The following is a 21,773-nucleotide window of genomic DNA, read 5'->3' as shown; positions in this document are numbered from 1 at the left end:
CAGTGGTGTATCTTATTTTTATTTTTTTTTTTATATTATATTATTTTCATTTTATTTTCCACCGATCATCGGGCTTTTAAAATTATAATCCTAAACAATACATATAAACGCAGCAGGGCGTCTTCGATGACAACAATTTTTTTTATTATTTTTTTTTTTTTTTTATCTAAGCAAGGGTCGAAAATTATTTTCCCTGGTGACGATGCAACAATTATACCAGCAGATGTCTAGCCATCACATATCAGCCATTTAATGATCTCAACGGTGGAATAAAAAAGCTGCAAAAAAGTGATTTGACAAAGAAAAAAAAATAACATTATTAAGATTATTATTTTTTGAATGATTTAGCTAATAGTAATACACAAATTTCTGTCATTAGATTTAGATTTATACAGATTTTCAATCATCGATAATTTAATTTTAAAATATGATTGATACTTGCGTACTTTTATAACTTCATTCTAATCCACAATGAGATTAACTTTAACTATAAATAAATAAATGAGACATTGTTTTCTAGCTGTTTTAAAAAACATATATATGATAAAAAGGCTGAACCGTAAATGCAGGAGGTATACATATGAAGTTAAAGATGGATTATACCATGAAGAAGCTTTATAAGTACCTACATGTATAGTCTCACGGTATCATAGGGTGACCAGGTAAAACAAAAGATCCGCCCTTTATATTGTTAACCCTTCCCTCATCACCAATACAACTGTAAAGTTGTATAGTATATATAAAACTATCACCACTACCATTGCTACCATGATAATCATCATCATCATCATTATCATCATCATGATTTTCAGGTTATATGCGTCTATAGCCAGTAAGGTATAACGTAAAGCGTAAAAAATGCGTCAATGAATAAAAGGGTCACCCCTAATGTCATGATGGCCCAGTGATGTCTCTTTAATTTTTATTAATGACATAAAATTTAAATATTTGAATCAGTGATATGGGAACATTCAACAAAGTAAGATTAGCTTGGTGTGATATGTGGACATGTGTCTTGATGTTGTTGAATAATCAAAAATATTTAAGCGTACGTGATGTGGACGCTTGAGGTAATACTTAGGAACGATGAAACGCGAAATGGGCTTGAGCAGTTTATGCACAGAGGGAAGCACAAAAATAAAATTAAAAAAATACAGTTGAAACATATATATAGGATTGAAAATAACAGTGAATCATCGATCATAATTATCCGGTTGACAGACGTCAAAAAAGTGCGATGAATCGATGATTCTTCTATATAGTTTTGTTGGACAACATTGATGGGAAAAATTCAGGCTCATATTGATCCACGCATGCACTATTATAAAAGTAAAAAAATAAAAAATTTCTTGTAATTTTATCTAAAGTAATTAGTATATAATTTTTCAAAGTGTACTACAAAAATATAATCTCAATTGATTCTATGAAGAAAAAGTATCTCTGGATATGAATTTTATATGATAAAAAAAATATATAATATATACCTCTTGAAAAAATAATCCAACAAGTATATTCATTTGCATTTTATGTTATTTATATTTATTTTTTTTTTAAATTTAACTCAAGTCATCCAGTACTGTGTGATATTATTTAGTTTAGATATATAGATTATAGCTGCCTGACTCTTTGTACAACAAACGAGTCAGTGTTTGAATGGGTCACGTGTTTAATGCATGATGAAAAACAGACACTGTTTTAAAACTATTTTCTCTGCAAAGTATCATGCATCACACCATCAAACGAAACTTAACAATCACAAGAAATAAAATATATAAATCCTTGCAAGTGCCTGATTAAATAACTAAATGATATAAAAAAAAATCAACTCAATCAAAATTTATCATACATAAAAATATATTATATTTTTAGTATAAAAAAAAAATTTACGACTGACCGAGTTTTTCTGTTTTCTTTTTTTTTAGAAAATATATATAAACAAAGATAATATTCCAATGTGAAAAATAATAATATGAAGAATAAAGCACAAGAAGAATCAAGCGTCTAGACAAAGACATAAAAGCTCTAGGTATTCGAAGCGAATCAGTTTTTTTTTTAAATAAAAAAAATAATATTTTTTTATCGTGATATAGCTGTTCTTTTCGCATATCCTCGCGTACACCTATTTTCATTTTCCATCAACAAACCCCGACGGTTACTGAGTGCGCTGGTAAAACAGCCTCTTAAAACGTTTTTACTGCTCAATACGGGGGTGCAAAATGACGTCTAGACACACAGATCGTAAAGTTTGACCTACTCACCCTCAACTATATCACCACAGTGCCGTAAAATTTACCACTAGCTCCCTATCATCTCGTGAAACAAGACAAAATTTTTTTTCCTTTATTGTTTTTTTCATAAAGCTTGAATTATTTATTTAATTTTTTTTTTTCATTTTCATTTTTGATTGAGATCATTGTGCTTTTATTTCATTATATATTTTTTATTTTGTGAATAAGCCAAGTATATTATAGCATAAGTATCATTTTCATATAAAAAAAAATATATATAATTGATAAAAAAATTGAAATAATTGAAAAAACTTGTTAATAATTATTGAAAAAAAAAAAAGAAAACAATATTATAATTATTGTTGAAAATATGTATATTTAAACTGAGTATTTAATATTTTAATTAACAGTAGATATTATAAATGTTAATTTTCTATGAAATTAAAGAAATTCATATACTTTTAAATTCTAAAATTAAATAAAATAATTAACACTTGATTTATTTGTTAAAATAAATATAAAAAATTAAAAATTAATTTAAACAATTAAAATTATTCAAAGTTTAAAAATTACATTTTGTTTTTTATTACTAATATTTAAATAAATATTTTTATAATAAAATTCATGTGCAGTGTATTCATCTGGGGGATGAATGAAGTGACCCTGACAAAGTTTGGCTCAGTGCCCTACATTTACATCGCAGGTACATGTTCGTGTAATTCTCTGTCGTGCCACACAAATACCACTACTACCACGACACTAAAACTTCTTCTACTACTACTACTATCACCACCACTAAAAAAGGCATATATGTCGAAAAGAAAAAAAAAGGGGTAAATAAATTCTTCTTGAAATTTAACGCCAAAGAATTTTGAGAGCAGACGCCAGATATACTCGTGACAACAATGTCACGATTACCAGGTGTTGTCTATAATATATGGCATCTTCATCAAACGTAATCAATACCATCATTTTTTAAATTTAAGTTTTTTTTTTAATCAAGAATTTTATTATTTTTATTTTAGCTGATAGGTATTACTTTCTGAGGACCTTGTATGTATAACAACTAAATGTGAGGAAAGTCAATTTGGCGATGTTAAAACCTTACAGTTTTAAAATTAAAAAAAGTGCAAGTTCAAAAACTTTTGTGCTATGTATTTTCTAAATCCTGAGATTGCCACTTTGCGTGGTAATTAAACAAACTGTACTGTATAAAATTAGCACAAAAAGGGTAAAGTCTTTTTTTTAATCAGATTTATATTAACTTTTACATTTTTTTTTCCAACAGTGTATTGATTTTTTTTAGCTGATGTTTTGGCAATTCGAGATGCCAAAAAAGATTGACATTTGAATGAAAGCATCACAGTATATACATGTTTATCAGAACAAAAGAAAATTAACCGGAAAATGTAACTGACCCGCATGCTTGATGAGAAAATACAAAAGAAAAAATAAATATATAAAAAAAAAAAAAAAGCATATCGGTTTATAGTTTCCGCAATCAAAGCTTATGCAAGGAACCAGAAAACGAAAAGAATATCTGGCGCACGGCTGGCTGCTGCCATTGAGGGTTGTAAAAATTTTATATGCAAATTGTCTGGAAGTGACTATATTTTTTCTTTAGCTTTAAAATAGCATTGGTGTTATATAGTCGAAAATAGAACAGTGAAAATTTTCTATAAAATAAAATCTTTACATTCAAAAATTTTACAAACACAGATACACAAATATAAACTAACACAAATACACTTTCTACATATAAATTTTAAATGCAACAAGATGTCGTGATTGGCTTGTTCAAATTTCTCCTTTTTTTATATATTTTTCTTTATCAATAAGATTTCATTTTTTTTTTTATTTTTATATAATTTATTAGTTTTTTTTTTATCATTTTTCTGATTAAATTGACAATGATTTATTTTACTTGTTGTTTTTTTTTTTTTATAAAAATTTTTTAATCAATGAATAATGCCACTGATTTCAAAATAATAATAATATTTTTCCCATAAATATATCTGATGTAAATATAAAATAAAAATAATGAAAATAACTTGATTTGAATGTTTGGAATTTTGCTAAAAAATTTTTGATTAAAAAAAAAATACTCTTAATATGAGAAATAAAAAAATTCCATTCATGAAAATTTTTTATTTTCAGTTTCTATTTATTTTTGTATATATTTAAAATATTATATATCAACAACAGCATAAAAATATATAATAAAAGATTTATAAAAATGCCAAAGTGAGTCAAACACTTGGTCCTTGAATATACATAATAACACAAGAGTGCAGGTTGTTGCGTGTAATGCATATCGACATTATAATATATATCAAAATTTTAAATTTAAACTGGTTGCGGTGAGTCGAGTTGAGTATATATAAAACAAGAGATATATAGAATATCATCAAGCAACACTGTAGTCACCATTACAGGACCAACTGTTGAATTTTGTCGTTTGTCTCTTTTACATATTATGCTTATTTTTTTTTTTATTTTCATTTTTAGTATATTTATCAACCAGCAGCTCTTTTTAAGGCTTCAAATTTTTACGTAAAATATTATTCAGATACTTTTATTATATGTTTAACTCGGTCATCAACATATGTTGGATGATTTTTCAAGAAGAAGCCAGTGTTAGATCACATGATCATCTCAAGATATAGACCACATGTGTTTTTTTATGTCTATCCTTATTCATTAAAGTACTCTACAATCTCAAAATTTATCCTCTTTTTTTTTTTTTCTCTCTTTTTCTTCTTCATGAAGACACTGGAATTATGTCTCTGAAATTATAACTCTGCTTAGAAGGGGACACGCGAAGAAATAAAATAAATAATAAAAAAAAAATGTAAAAATAAAAAGATAATATATATAAAAGACTTGTGTATATATGAATCTTTAAACTTGTGGGAACACATATGTTGTAATATATTTTTATATACGAGTGCTACATATTACTTCAGAGTTATTTTTGTTAAATTTCGATGACATTAATGACATCTATCATCACATTAGCCACTTGTTCTATTTATGGACTATATTATTTTTACTCTTTTTTATTCTTTCAATAGTTTCAATTTCCATTAATTATTTTTAATTGTATTAACAATACTATATATATACAGAATTTAATAATTCACATTGTCAATCATTTTTTCAAAAATAATTCACAATTTTATCATTGAATTACAAAGTTATTATGGAAAATTTAGAGAGAAATATTTTCACCAAGGTGGCATCGATTTATCACCCAATTTTTCCTTGAACCCTCGAAACCCATATACCACCACGACGAGGGTGTTTGAGGTTGACCCTGAAATTTGACTCTTTGTGTGTGTAATTACTCTATACATTAAAAGGGACTATTATATTTACACACACACACACAGTGCCAGATTTTAATATCCAAGATAATATACCCCACCTCGTGTTATGTCTGTTTTTTCTCATATAATTTATCATATATTTATGACTATTATTATTATAAGTGTTTTATTTCATTTTTTATTTTTGGATTTTATTTGAAACAGTTGTTTTTTCGTGTTAATACCATTGGAAAAACATTTTTTTTTATTCAAATAATGTTTGAATGATTATGTCAACACTGAAGATGAATTTATCGTTATCGCATGCACTTGAAAAACTTTGTTTTTTCTTTTATTGTATTAAGCAAAAGAGTAGCAATAAAGTTACAAAAATCCAATAGAATTTTTTATGGTATATATAAATACAAGCAAAATAATATAATATAAAGATATTGAAGTCATTCGTTACTCTTGTCTGTGTACATTTATACAAACAGCTTAATTTCTTTTGTTTGCGTCACATTGAGTTTTCTAAACAATGAGAAACAAACAAAAAACAAAAAAAAAGAGTAAAACAGTATAAGGTAAAAAAAATACATGTCACGTATGTCTTTTGGCATTTTGATGTGTGATGGGGACCGTTGGGCTAGGTCATTCGAAAGAGGATGAGAGGTAGATATATAGTAATAAAAACTAAGCCTTTTTTTTTCTATACAACCAGTAGCAAATATAGTTACTTTTTTCTCCAGGCCACTTGGATGGTAGTGGTGGTGGTGGTGGTGGTGGTGTTCTCATACCACACTCTTTGTTATACTTTTATATGTGTGCCGAAATAAAAAACAAGGCTCCAGAAAAGGACGACTGGCGTCGTGGGGCTCTTTGGCTGATCAATACACCGCCTCGTACGCGAACGGTCACGCATGTGCACCATGGTGATGGTGGTTGATTTTTTTTTTTTTTCTCTTCTCCATCTACCCACCCACCCACCCAACCCACCTACCATACACCCCAACGTTCTTTTCCTAGGCTGCCTGATTTTTTTCCCGCTGTTACCTCCAACATTTTTACAATTTTTTTTTTTTTCTTTTTTATCAACTTTTTTTCTCTATTCTTCCAATTTTTCGCCTCCATTTTTCTTCTACTCATACCCTCCCCTTATATATATTTTTTTTCTCTTCTACACACATACTCACATACAGGTATATATTTTACACATGCTTTCCTCCATGTATGTACGTTAATGTGTATGTCTATATAGTGTACATACGACGATGACTCTGGAGGCTGCAGCACAGGTCTTTCAATTTTTTTTTTTTTTATTCTTTGACCGTTTTGATTTTTTCTTTTTCTCCCACGTCATTTCCTATTTTTATTTTTTTTTTTATTTCTTATCTTTTTTCCCTTTCCTAGACTCTATTTCGCCTTTTTCCCGCCCAACAGCAGTAATATCGCAGAGATAAAAAAAAATATATCTATAAAATAAAAAATATTGAATCTCCTTCCATGTTTTTTTTTTTTTTTTTCTATGGGGGCGTCGGCGTTCTTTTGCTATACCACTATACTTTTTCTTGCCTATCATATATCTATGTACAAAATCCAATACCTTCAAACCATTCTTGGTCACATACAAGTATCTCATCATGCAGTGATAGATGTATATCTATATAGAGTTGTCAATTTTACCCTATCCACCACTGCCAGTACAAATATGATTTGCACCCCTTCTTTCTTTGTTTGAAATTTTTTTTTATAAATATTGCATCGTGTAAAAATACCTGGGTAAGCATATCTTGACAAGTGGCCTTGGACATATTATTTACTATGCACAGAGTATTGTTGGTTTATTTTTATTGACATAATATCACTTCATCAAATTAATTATTAGAAATATAAATAGAACGAGTTTGTCAGGAGTAAAATCACCTAATCATTTCACTCGAAATCACTCAATCAAACTCAATTAAAAGCTTTATGAATAGTTTTGAAAAATATATAAAAAACTTCAGTCAATTTTTGAAATCATATAATTCCTTTTTAGAAAAATAATTTCAATAATTTTATCAAAGTCGTTTTGGAATTATGATTATTTTTGTCAACTAATAAAACAATAAATAAAAATTGATAATAATTAATAAATTTTAAGATGCATGAAACTAGTTGATTAATAAAATAATTTATGATCACCAAATCACTTTCGACCCTCTCATATAATCTATAAAAATTTATTTAAAATATTTCTAAAACTATATACAACTAAAAAAAATGAAACAAAAAAAGTTCCCACTGTACACTTATTTCTAAATTATCATGGAAATAAATCAGATATATATGAAATTTTACGTAAAAATAAGAGAAAGATATTTAAATTCAGTGAGAAAGTTTTTTTTTTTAAAATAATAAAATAAAAGACATGGTTGATTTGAAACAAAAGTCAAGGGTATTAGGCTGAGATTTTAAGGGTCCTGAGAAGGGAAACAAGGTCAGTCAAGATATATCCTTTGGCCCTTTGGTACTATATAAGCAATATATATATATTGCTCATATAGGGTCGACGCAATAAAAAGAAAGAGAGGCCATTGAACTCGAATGTATGTTTGCCTTAGAGATGTATGTTTTCTTTAAATTCTAGAGCAAAGGTTCTATTAGTCTTGCTCTATTTTTTACGTACAAAAATAAAAATAATAATTTTTTAAAATAATTATTAAATATTGAGTTTTATCAATGACAAATTAACTCAATTTTTTTTTCATTTTTTAAATACAGTAATAAATAATAATAAAACTATATTTAAACGAGAAATGACATAAAAAATTTAAACTTAAATATAAAAAAAAAATAAAATTGAATTTTTATAAAAAAATTTCCATCTGTAATCAGAGAAGCACAGGTTTGAATCTTCCATTTGTCTGATTATTGTTAGTCAAGGATTGGGGGGGTGTTTAAAAAAAAAGGATGAATGCATTAAATATCTATAAATATATATGTATCTCAAATAGACAGGAAGAGGGCTAATGTTTTGAGGGTGTATCCTGAGTACGTGGACCTCCATGGGAACGTCTTGGATGATTATTTTCCAGCGATACTTTAGAAGACCCGGATATAGACTGAAAATTCAGTGAAAATGACGTGAGACAGGCGAAGAAGATCATTAAAAGATACATCCAAAAATCAAACCCGGAAATTCAACAGTATTTTATTTTTATATATTCAAACTACTTATTATTTTTTTTTTTTTCTTTTGCTACAAATAACGGACAACTATTATATAGTTATATACATATTATAGTTATTATTATAATAAAATATTCAACTGAATGATAAAATAAAAGAATTGAAAACAATAAAAGTCAGCAGGATAAAATCATTGTGTTAAATAGTTGCTGAATCGGTCAATGAAAAAACCATTGCAATTCTCTCACCTAAAATTCCAATTCAACTATTGTTTCATATTACGGGCCAATTTGCATATACTTACTTTCAATATAATGTTATACAATATAGAAAAAATAAAGCCCTCTATTTATTTTAATTTAATTTTATTCATCTATAAAAAGATTTCAATTATTATTATTATATTTTTTATATATTTAGTAATGTTTTTCAATTCATTGAATTTTGTTTTCTAGCAATGTAATCCCCATGAGAAGGACGGAGATTATTGGGGAACCGGACGTGGTACTGCCAAACAAGGTTACGAGGTTAGTTAACCCTTATGCCATAATAATATTTTTACAATTGTCATGTAATTTATGGCGTTGAGTTTCAATGTTCTATTTCATAAGATTTAGCATTTTTTGTTACAGGCTAAAATGAATGCTGATCATGGACACATACAAAAAGGTATAAATTTTTTTTCATTTTATTTGCCAAAAATTAAATAATCTATAAAATTAAATAATTTATTTGCGGCGCATCTGTTCAACAGGCAGTTTTTTTTATTTTGTCATCTTACATCACACATAGCGAAAAAAAAAAACGCAAAGGACAACACAACCGGTTTTTTTTTTTTATTATTTCACTTTTGCTCCCGGGACCTCTGTGATGTTTATGTTTTGTTTGCATTGTCTAACACCATCGAGATGTAAATGTACACGTAGGCAATAGATATTTCAGGTTTCACCCGTTCTCTTATTTTTTATTAAAATATATTCATAAAAAAAAAGTATAGACAGAGAACGTTGAATTCATATATGGGCTTCCTCAACCTTACCTCTTTTTTTTTTTCATCATTATTCTCCATTCGGTCATCCAGGCACAAGGTCATCATATGTCTCTTTCGTAATACATCTAGGTCAAATAATTGCAACAAATAGTAGCTTATGTTTTTTTTTTTTTTTAATTTAATTTGTATACATTTTTTTCTACATTGTACTTGTTGAATTTGGAATTAAAACACTGTACCATTCAACTATGGTCTTGTGGTAAAATTTAATAGACTAGCTATACCTTTCTCACCAACTCAACATAAAAAAATAGTAAATCTATATCTACAACATTTTCTCCGTTAACAAAACGATAAAAAGTCCATAAAAAAACAGAAAATTAACCCTTTTATTATTTTAAATTTGCTGTTAATGATTTTATTCAATGAAAATGCAAGATTATATTTTTTTATGATGAAAAAACGACTTAAGAAAGTCAATTTAACAAAATTTCAATAGTTCCTTTGACTGTCTAAAATATATAATATATTTCATGTATAAATTTGAGTCAAAAGTTGGTATAATAATTGTGTATATGATATACACATACCCACATCTATACTTTTAGATGAGTTATAATAACAAACCATTCAAAAAGCCATTAACAACAGAGGCATTAGTTTGATGATACAAATGTGAAGGGGCGTGATGTTAAAACCTAAAAAAAAAAATTATATATAAAAATTGTGGGATAGTTGGTATATACGGCAATGGCTTCTTTTGGAGCCAAACCACATTAGACTGTGGTGCCAAGAGTATTCCGTCAATATTACGCAATCTTTAAGCTAAAAAATCAGAGAAAATAATATTTTTATCTCATTTATAATATCATCGTTTCTTTATCTCTTTTGCTCTTTTATATTCTGTTATATTCTCAACTGGATACGAAATTCTATAATATATGTTTAATGCATGAATCGCATGACACCCAAATTCCTCTTTGTGAATTTGTTCTTTGCTCGGCCACATGCTTCAAGGCCATCTTCTTTTTTTTTTTTTCTTTATATATATATGTTTTTTTTTTTATCACAATTTTGTATATACATATATATAAGTCTACATTTCTAGCTAACAACTCTTGCTCTTGTATAACTCGCGTGTGTTTTTTAGCCTTGTCTAGCTAGATGACTTGCACACAAACTCATACCCACATGTATACAATATACATCAACATAAACATGAAAAAAATATATATAAAATCTTGACTTTGGTCGTCAAATAACGCCTGGAAGGCGTCATATTCTGGCATTTCGTGATGATGATGATCATCATCATCATCATGCGAATATTTCTGCATGTACGCATGTATATATATTTATAAATCTTCAAGATCTTTAATGTGCGTTTTCTACTTTTATTATTTTTTGGTTTGATCCTTCAATGCTATATAATCAATATGTTTACATTCCTGTGTCTTCTTTGTCTAGATTTTTTTTTCCGTTGAAAAATAGAATTTATATATACGCCTACTAGAAGTTTTTGGTACTAATCACTTCCTGATTATAGCGTCCTTTTTTCTAGGATACAATATGCCGCAAGAAAACTGTTATTTTTGGTGTATTTTTTTCGGAATAATTTAAATGAGTGATGACTTGATGAGATTTACTTGCGACATTAGAAAGGTCGAAAGACACATATGTTGTGTGTCTTGTGATCTTAGCAGGTATTGAAATTTATAAATGCTATTTGGATCGTATTTTTTTTTACGAATGATCCTGACAAAAGGATCAGTTGAATTGTTTGTATATATTTTTGTAAATTTATTAACTTTTGCTGCTGCTGTTGTATGTATAAGTTTGTTTTTTTGTTTTCCAGCAATGTATAATTTTTGATTCTATATATTTGAGGCAGAATGGTCAGCCATGTTAAAATTCCTGACCCTTTCCGTTTTAGTCAGCCAATTTTATTTATTTTTATTTTTTTTTCATGTGTTAGCTGAACTAAACAAGTCTTGATTCTTTCAATGTCACAAAGATTGCAATAAAAAAAAGTATATAAAAGTTTATGTTACTTCATGTTGTGACGGTCCAATTGAACTGAACATGTATAAAATAAAATTGCTGATTATAATAACTATACATATTAATATATTTAAAAGAAAAAATGCGTCTAGATTTAAATTTTTATTACTTTATATCATAACACCTTGTAAGTATGCTCTATTAAAATAAAAAAAAATAACTTTTTAGAAACTAAAAAAAAAGCTAGAACCCCAGAGAATAAAAAAAAAGAACCACAGTTTTGTTTTCTTTTTTCAAAGGGTTTTTTAAACCTGCTACGTTCTTTGAAACTTGAATATAATTTTTACTTGTATAGTTAACTGTTTGCAAATAATTCATTATAAAATTATATTTTAATTGTAATTTGTTTATTTAAAGAATTTCAATACTAGACCATGTGTTTTCTTCGTTTGGGAAATTATTTTTTCATTAGACAACACTAGCATTTTCTCAAATGATCAAACATTTTTCGTCAATCATAATATTGCTTCTCCTCCCTAACAAATAAACTTGATTTACTGAAAAAAATTTCCATAAATAAAGAACATTATCTAAGCCGAAAAAAATATCTCAAATCAACGAAATTTTTTACCGAAACAGCCTTAGATTTTTTTCACTCGATATATATACAATTATCTTTTGAATTCTAAATTTCACATTGACTTTTTTTATTCTTTTAATTCACCAATGAATTTTTAAAACTTTGCAAATTCTTGACCTTTTGCCAGCAGACCATGTCCTAGGTAAATTAATCTTGAAAACATCGTCTAAAACATACAAAAAATATAAGTGTCTAGCTGATGTCTAGATTTCATTATAATATTTTTTTATGTATTAATATTTTTTTCTTTTTCAATCTGTAATTTTTTTTCTTTTTGCATTTAAATAAAGAAAAAAAAAACACATATGCCTATCAAATTTTACACTCGATGTATATAACTGTATATTATTTATTTTTTTCAATCAAAAGGAAAAAAATTTAAAATTAATACAAAACACTTGCTCGATGAAGATAAACGAGGCCAATCAATTTATTTATTATCTTACATAAATTTTATATTTTCTTATTTTTTTAAATTAACGGTATTTATTAATTAATCCACGCATATATAGTTATTAAGCGAGACTTTAATATTATCATAATTCAATATTAATTTTTTATCTAAAGTATTTTCCAAGGATGCAGTATAATTGTCCTTTTTTTTTTTAATCTACATATCTTCATGTTACATTTTCATATCACATTAAAAAGGCCTTAGATTTTTCTTCATTTTCTCTGAATTTTTTAGACTTTAAAATTCATTTTTTACATACCAAAATATTAATAAATGTTTGCTCCAAGTTGGATGAAATATTTGTAAAGATTTACCGAAACTTTTTGACTTTAGTATGATTTAAATTATGTCCTTGAATTTTAGCCAGTAATTTATTCTATATCTGTGTATGCTCTCACTGGTTTAAAATTTAGTCGTAGTTCAATACCAATAATAATATTCGATTAACTGATAGTGTCTTATTTTATAGGCATCATTGACATTTGCCAAATTATTTGCATAATTCATCAGTGATTTTTTTATTTTTTATTTTTGGTCGGTTGCACTTTTAGAACCTGTCCAGTTCTTAAATGTTGTCTGTTGTCATGTTATTACATTATATTTATGTTTGTGCGTCTATAGTGTAGCTTGTTTTTTTTATTTTTCATGATTTTTTTCAGACAGATTGTGAAAAAGAGAAAGAAATAACCAACAAGCTCATTATTATGTATTTGCGTATACATAAAGCTATAGCAATCTTGCATGACCTTACTTTATGTGTACAATATTATTCAACATATGAATAATAATATGCGATGCTCTTGTGACAACTTTATGCCAATATATTTTTTTTTGGTTTAGGGTATAGGTCAGGGTTTGAAACACTACTGGGCCATATAATAATGTATACACTTGCCAGTAAATTTTTCGAAACAAAAATTGAGAATGTCCAAGCAATAGGTTACACGACAAAATGACAAATAACAAAATAACATAGACAAAATAGCAACAATGAAATAACAAATGTAAAAATATTTTTAACAAATCAACAAATAGCAGAATAAGAAAATAATAATTTTATTATCATTACTATCACGTGTTTTTTTTTAATCAAGCAATAAAAAGTTTTGGTTTTTTATTCATTTGAAATATTTATTTATTTAGTCAAGTATTACAATAATATATTAAATGCTTAATTAAAATTATATTTATGTGATAAATATATTTACCAGAATTAAATTTCAATGTCTTGTTCTGTTATTTAATTTTTTTGCTTTATTTATTTTTAATTTTTTTTTTCAAAATCAAATTTGCATTATCTTGTTGCAGCCAGTCTGTATTAAATTAACAAGTTTTTTATTCGAATGATATAACGGAACTTGATTTTGAGCTGTCTTAAAAAAAAAAAAGTAATAATAATAAACGACGTAGAAAAAAAAGAAAAAAAAATCCATTATCCCATAGCTATTTTTACTGATGGTATAATAAAGTATTTAAATATATATTATTTATTTTAATTGCATCAATCTTTTATTTATTTATTTATTTTTACATTCGTATACGTATAGTATTTTTGAACAAAAGGTCAAATTTGAAATGAAAAAAAAAAATAAACGTCATTTTCGGCTATTTTAACGTAAACCAGTCAAGATTTTATACATGAGATTTAAATTCACTGTTTTCCTGCTAATTTTATACTCGCAAAAACAGTTGATATTACTTTGATGTCTGGGTATTAAAATAATGATAATAATAATTGTTATAATATACAGTAAAATAAGTACAATTTTATGTGTCAGACAATGGGAAGTAATTGGCAAGTGTTCCCACGAGCATAAACTAACCAGCCAGTTGATTGTCTAACAGATCTCATTTTCTATATACTACACTCATGAGATATCAACTGTAAGCTCACCTCGAAGCATGTGTCGGACTAGGCTTGTCTATAGTCTTTATTAATAATGTAATATTCATATTTTTTTTCAATTTGATTATTCATATCTGACAATTATTGTCAATATTATCAGGAACATACATAGATGTATCAAGATTCAAGTAATTTGTAAAACTTACCTCTTTTAATTCACGCAAAAAACTTGAAATATGAAAATTCGAAACTTTTTTTTTACTTAAATTTTTTGCACACACAAACATTATGATGGTATGTATTATCAAAAATTTCGTAATTCCTGATACGAACTTGTCTCTTACAAAAAAAAAATACATTGTCGAAATTTTTAAATATGAGGGTATTATAAAATAAAAGGGGTGAATTTTCCTCCAACAAAATACGTTTTTTTGGTTATTCTTTGCTCCTGGTACGAACTTGTCTTTTATGAAAGAAATACAGAGTCGATTTTTTAAGATAGAAAGGTATTATTAAGCAGAAGAAGTGAATTTTCGACTACACAAAATACCTCCTTGGTCATTCTATGTTCCTTATACAAACTTGTCTTTTTTAAGAAAAATACATAGTCGATTTTTGAAATTCTCAGGGTATTATAAATTGGAAGAGGTAATTTTTCGACTATACAAAATACCTCCTCGGTTATCCTATGTTCTTAATATGAACTTGTCTTTTTTAAAAAAATACATAGTCGATTTTTCAAAATATTAGAGTATTATAGATTGAAAAAGGTAATTTATAGACTACACAAATTACCTCTTTGATCATCTTATGTTCCTGATACGAACTTGTATTTTTTAAACAAAAACATAGTCAATTTTTGAAATTCTCAGGGTATTATAATTTGGCAGAGGTAATTTTTCGACTATACAAAATACCTCCTCGGTTATCCTATGTTCTTAATATGAACTTGTCTTTTTTAAAAAAATACATAGTCGAAATTTTAAAATATTAGGGTATTATAAATTGGAAGAAGTAATTTATCGACTGCACAAAATACCTCTTTGGTCATTTTATATTCCTGATATACGAACTTGTCTTTTTTGCTAGGAACGTAAGATGACAGGAGAGGTAGTAATTAATTTGAATGCTTATCTTTTTGATTTCATATTTCCTGAATAATATTTTAATTTTACCTCTAACTTTTTGGAAAAATCTGACTTTACTACTAGGAACATAGAACAACTCAAGAGGTATCAAGTGATTTGTAAAGCTAACCTTTCTATTTCGTATTTCTCCAATAAATTTCAAATTTCACTTTTAATTTTTTGAGAAAATTCAATATTGGTATAAGGAACATAGAATAACATAAGAGGTATTCAGTGATCTACGAAGCTGAATTCTTTGGAAAAGCTAAAAATGAAAATTTGTATCAGGTACATATAGAAGCTCTAAAGAGGTTAAGAATTTCAGAATTCAGTTATAAATAAATTTTGGTAATTACTCTTCAAAAATAAAAACCATAATTTACTAATTAATGATTTATAATCATTGGATAATTCCTCCAGGTTTATGAAAAAATAAAAATCATTAAAAGACCGATTGAAATCTTATCTAAATAAATTGATGATACAGTTAAAAACCCGCTTATTTACAAACACATAATAATATTGAAAAAAAAAAAGTTACACAAGACTTAAATGCGTACAGTCAAAGTCCGATTATATCGTCGTTATTACACATAGGATTCAGGTTTTAGATAAATAAAATTATTATGAATGCAAATCATAATGATTGGGTTCAAGCACACTTGAAAGATCAATTAGATAAATATATATACATACTGTTTTACACTATTGCTATTTTGTCTCAAGCATATTAAAATGACAATTAAATTTCTAAAGAAAAATTTTTCATTAGACAATTTTCAATATAATATTCATAGATAAAAATTAAATGTTATGAAAATATTAAATGAAAAAATGAAAACGAAAATAAACAAGTTGTTAAAAGTTATAAAATAGTTATAATAAATAATTAATGATAGCGTAGATACATATTACAATTAGAAATCAAGTGTCAATAAATATTAGTATATAAATGTATGCGTATATGATGCAACGAGTCATGCAAAACTGTGCAAAGGGCAAGGATCTTGGCAATTGCAAGGACACAAGTTGTAATTTGATGTTACAACTACCATCGTTAATTCTGGTATAATTATTAATTTTTACAAAACCAGTCGTCAACACTTTTATCTACATATATTGAATAAATAATCATATATTCATAAATGCATTTAGTTGACTTGCGTGATGCAAAGACGATCACAACATCAATAAATAAATAAATATATACATGCTGAAATAATAATCCTGTCATTTATTTTCATGCAAAACTAGATCGTCTTGATGCTAATGAGATCAAACGAGTATTTCATATTTATTTTTCATCATTCATGACAATGTATTATTTTCTTTATAATATACGCAAATGATCTATGTAGAAATAAAATTTTTTAATCCTAAAAATTTACTTCGTGATGAGTGAAAATTATGACAAGTAATTTTAGAAAATAAATAAATAAATATTTTACAATATATATTGTTAAATAATATTTGATTACTTTTTTATGAAAAATTTCTTAGAGATCTCTTCTAAATCTGGTTTGTGAGACGGATAGAGATTTTTCAGAGACAAAACAGATGAAAATTAGAGACGAATTAGAGATAAATTAAATAATAGTTAACAATGAATAACTTTTTGAACTTTTTTTTCAATAAATAATAAATAATTATATTTTATTTTCTTAATTTATACTTATATTATATTTTTCTATTTATATTTTACCTCATTTTTTTAAAAACGTATAAAGTCGGACTTAGGGTCGGAGTCGGAGTCGGACTTAAGGTCGGAGTCGGAGTCGGACTTAAGGTCGGAGTTAGAGCTAGTGCAAGTAGATATTGTTGAAATGAAAAATTTGAGTGTTTACTTATTTAATTGTGTTATTGTTCATTCGAAGGGTCCATTTACACATATTTAGATCATACTTGAAATTTATATATTTGAAAAAAAAAACGTAAAGTCGGACTCAGAGTCGGACTTAAGGTCGGAGTTGGAGTCGGACTTAAGGTCGGAGTCGGAGTCGGGCTTAAGGTCGGAGTGCAAGTAGATATTGTTAAATTTTAAAATTTGAGTGTTTACTTATTTAATTGTGCTATTTCTAATTCAAAGAGTCCATTTACACATATTTAGATCATACTTGGAATTTATATTTGAAAAAAAAACGTAAAGTCGGACTCAGAGTCGGACTTAAGGTCGGAGTTAGAGCTGGTGCAAGTAGATATTGTTAAATATAAAAATTTGAGTGTTTATTGATTTAATTGTGCTATTTCTAATTCAAAGAGTCCATTTACACACATTTAGATCAAACTTGGAATCCATATTTAAAAAAAAAAACGTACAGCCGGAGTTAGGGTCGGAGTCGGTGCAAGTAGATATATATTTATTGAAAAAAAAGTTTAAAAAGTTATTCATTGTTATCTCCTTTAATTTATCTCTAATTCGTCTCTAATTTTTCTTCAATTCTTCTTTAATTTCTCTCTGAAAAATCTCTATCTGTTTCACAAACGAGATTCAGGAGGCTTAATTTCTTTGCCATCATTTATTTATAACAAATAATATATACTTATTTTTATATTATTATAGGATAAAATAATATATATATTAATAAAAAAAATTATTGATTGATTTATAGGGGATGAACAGTATCGGGGTACGGGTGGTGGAAGCAGTAGTGGAAGCCCTCCAGCGAGTCTCTTAGTTGTCCCTCAACCATTGACTGTTAAACCCTCACATCCATCACATCTTAATCCTCATCTGGGTGCACCACATTCGCATCCAACCAGGAAGTATCAGTGCAAGATGTGTCCGCAAGTAAGTTTTATTTCAATATATATAGGTGCTATAAAAATAATTTAACTTTATACACAAAAAAAATAAAATCAATTCTTCATATATACCTCTTCACTACTCGCAGGTATATAAATTTTATCATACACAAGAAGAAAATAAAAATGTCTCAAGTCAAAATGAAAAGACATAAAAAAAAAAAATCAATAACGTCCGGTTCTCTTTTATTCTTTTTCCGCCTTTCTTTTTTGTTAATCCGTAAAATTTTTTGGGTTCAAAAAAAGGTGCAGGAAATACAACTGCAATTATCATAAAAATTTTCATGTCTAGGATAAGTATTTACGGTACTTAAAAAATATATACATCCTTGAAAATAAAATATAGTAAATGGCCAGTAATAAAAAAAAAAAAAAAGAAATTGTAAAAATAAAATATTTAAAAATTTTCCAACACCAAGTTCAGGTAATTTGTTTCTTTGATGAAGAAAAAAAAAAAAGAAAATGTAAAACCGCTGTTTAGATATACCTAAAAAGAATTTAGCTGTGACCATCAGGTAAAGCTACTAGAAAAGAACGTTGTAATAAACCTTTCTTCTTTTACTGACTCTCTTGCATTGTCCCTCTAGCCGCTGTCTATACTGTCGGAATGTCGAATCCCATCGATGCATTTAACTGCCGCCACGGCACCGTATACGATAAGCCAGGTAGAAAAAAATTAAATAAAATAAAAAAAACATCAGTCCAACAGAAAGATAGGCCCTTCGGGAAATTGGCTTGGCATTGCGTTTTACCATTGACCATACTATTACAATCACAACCCTTAAAAATGTACGTCATGAAAAAAAAATATATATAAAAATTTCTTCAACAAAAAGTCAGCAGACAATCATAACTAGATCCATTGTTACAATAAAAAAAATACATGTAATTTTCCTGTATGAATGAAAAATAAAAAAAAATCAAAATAAATAAATAATAATACTATAAGTCGTTATAAAAAAATTGTTTCGATTTGTTTTGATGAAAAAATTGAGGAAAAAAAAAAGCCATAAACCCGGTAGAAAAAAAAAATTGTTAAAAAAAAAAAAAATGAGTTACTTTGTGGCATTGCTCAGCGGCAACAACGTGGAATAAAAGAAAGGCCAGAGATCCAAGTCCAGGAGGCAAGTGTACCGTGACGACACAGCATCCTGTCTACCGCCAACTTTACTCCCTTCACTTCTCATCACTCAACAAATATCATCTCAACAGCAGCTATCTCTTTTCGTCCATATACTCATTCAGTAGTTTTATTTATTCATTTTTTTTTTTTTCTCTTTATTTTATATATATAATATATTTATTTTTTTATATATATTCTGTATTATAATATACTGTAACACCAAGGAATCTCTTTGCTCCCGGTCTTCCGCTGAATCTTGCCATTGCCCCATGTAGACTTTTTTCTTCATCATTATCATCATCATCATCATCATCATCTTGTATATAACCGACCTCAATCGATATTCGATCTCAAGAATAACCGCAACGACCTTAACTTTACATACGTAATTTTTATTTGCACGCAAAAGTAAGAAAAATAAAAATTAGAATACATATAAAATAATGATGATGGGGTTATATATTTTTTTGATATATATTTTGTGCATGTACATTTTTATACATGATCTATATATATAAAGAATCAATATATATATCAAATTGATTTTGATATACATCAAGGTCCTGAAAATAATAATATTTTAAAAATTCATTGAAAAATTTATAGTCAGGTTGTTGGTCTTGTGTGAAATATAAAGATGGATGGATTCATGGATTATAAACCACAGTGGGATTCCAATTATCAGAGAGTCAGTAGAGGTCACCTTTACATCATACATGGCCATGGCCAGAAAATTAGGAAGTATGGTGAAATATGCGTTTAGAATGGATTTGAAGCAGCTCAAATATTAAAAAAAAAAAAAACACGGTTAAATGGTCTTCGAATAAGGGGCGTTATAGAGTATATCAAGAGTTTCTTCAACACTCGGTCACGCACCACGGTACTATTTTTTACCACTCTTATTTTTAATTCTGAGTATATAGACCCTCAACTATCCTCCACCTCTTACTCTTTCATCTCTTGATTGCAGTGAAGTGATCCTGATCCCTCTTATGACCATCCTAAAAACATTCGCTTAAATATAATTTTAATCTACCTGATGATGATGCCCTGTAGTTCTTTTTTTTTTTTACTATAACCATCTGTCTCACTTCCGTCTTCAAGACCATTACTAGCTATTGCCTGGACCTCCATCAAAAAACCATATTTTTTATTTAATGAAATAAAATTTGAAAAAAAAAAAGAAAATAATAAAGTTGCGTTGACAATTGATAAAATTTATATAATATAAATTTAAGATTCTATTTATAATTTGATTTACACGACAGTATAATACTATTATAGAAAATTCATATCCAATTTTTATGAAAAAAAGTTCCCATAAGATATATATTTAGCGCGGGGGTTTTGTATATACTATTGGGTGTTTTGTGAATAGGTTTTGCTGGTTTTATTTTATTTTTTTTTGATTCAGGATATTGGGTTAGGTTGGGTAAGGTTCGGATCAAGTGCCTCTAACATGTTGATGTGTGCAAAGAAGAAAAAATATAATAAATCTATAGGAATAAGAAGAAGATGGTGATTACCTTCTTCTATTTTATTTTTTTATTTCTTATAATATTGGGTATGGAATAGAGGAGCATATATTGCACCCCGTGGGCATCTCACATGAGCCTCCCACGCCAAACAAAAGTTCTTAAGCTTCAGAACTGAACATGATACCCCATTTACTGAATCTATGTACTAAAAATATTTCTTCAAGTCCTCCACTTTGTGGCCCCCTGAGATATAGTATATATATACACACACAATACATTGGACACATCCCCCCGAGAGTTATGTAACCGTCCAACATCTTGGTTCATCATATATATACGTATGTGAATAGGTGAATATATACCCTATATATATTTTTATTTATTTGGAATTGAGACATGACCCCCTCTAAAAATAAAGAAAAAACATAAACTTTTATATAAATTTTTTTTTTCATTTTTTAAATCAACAGATATTATTTACAACCAAGATAGAAATTAAATTTTAAATCAAGCAAGCAGAGATATTGTGATGAAGATAATGATGATGATGATGATGCGTGATAATCCAAATTTGACCGTAATTATTATGAGTCGAAAGATGATC

At 27.4% G+C, this 21,773-nt stretch overlaps 1 protein-coding gene across 3 annotated transcripts in view; it reads left to right on the top strand.

Moving 5' to 3' along the window:
- The window catches only part of LOC122852144 (zinc finger protein rotund-like), a 96,561-nt gene that overhangs the window by 40,744 nt on the left and 34,044 nt on the right, over positions 1–21,773 (top strand). For 2 of the 3 annotated variants that reach the window (XM_044151763.1, XM_044151761.1), the window contains exons 3-5: positions 9,163–9,234; positions 9,325–9,376; positions 18,376–18,554. In XM_044151763.1, the coding sequence (XP_044007698.1) occupies positions 9,163–9,234; positions 9,325–9,376; positions 18,376–18,554 (303 nt within the window). The remainder of the gene's footprint in view (positions 1–9,162; positions 9,235–9,324; positions 9,377–18,375; positions 18,555–21,773) is intronic. The other variant, XM_044151762.1, reaches the window with a different exon arrangement.

The sequence above is a fragment of the Aphidius gifuensis genome, linkage group LG3, assembly GCF_014905175.1.
Source record: "Aphidius gifuensis isolate YNYX2018 linkage group LG3, ASM1490517v1, whole genome shotgun sequence".
Classification (NCBI taxonomy): Eukaryota; Metazoa; Arthropoda; class Insecta; order Hymenoptera; family Braconidae; genus Aphidius; species Aphidius gifuensis.
This window is presented reverse-complemented; position numbering and strand designations above follow the sequence as displayed.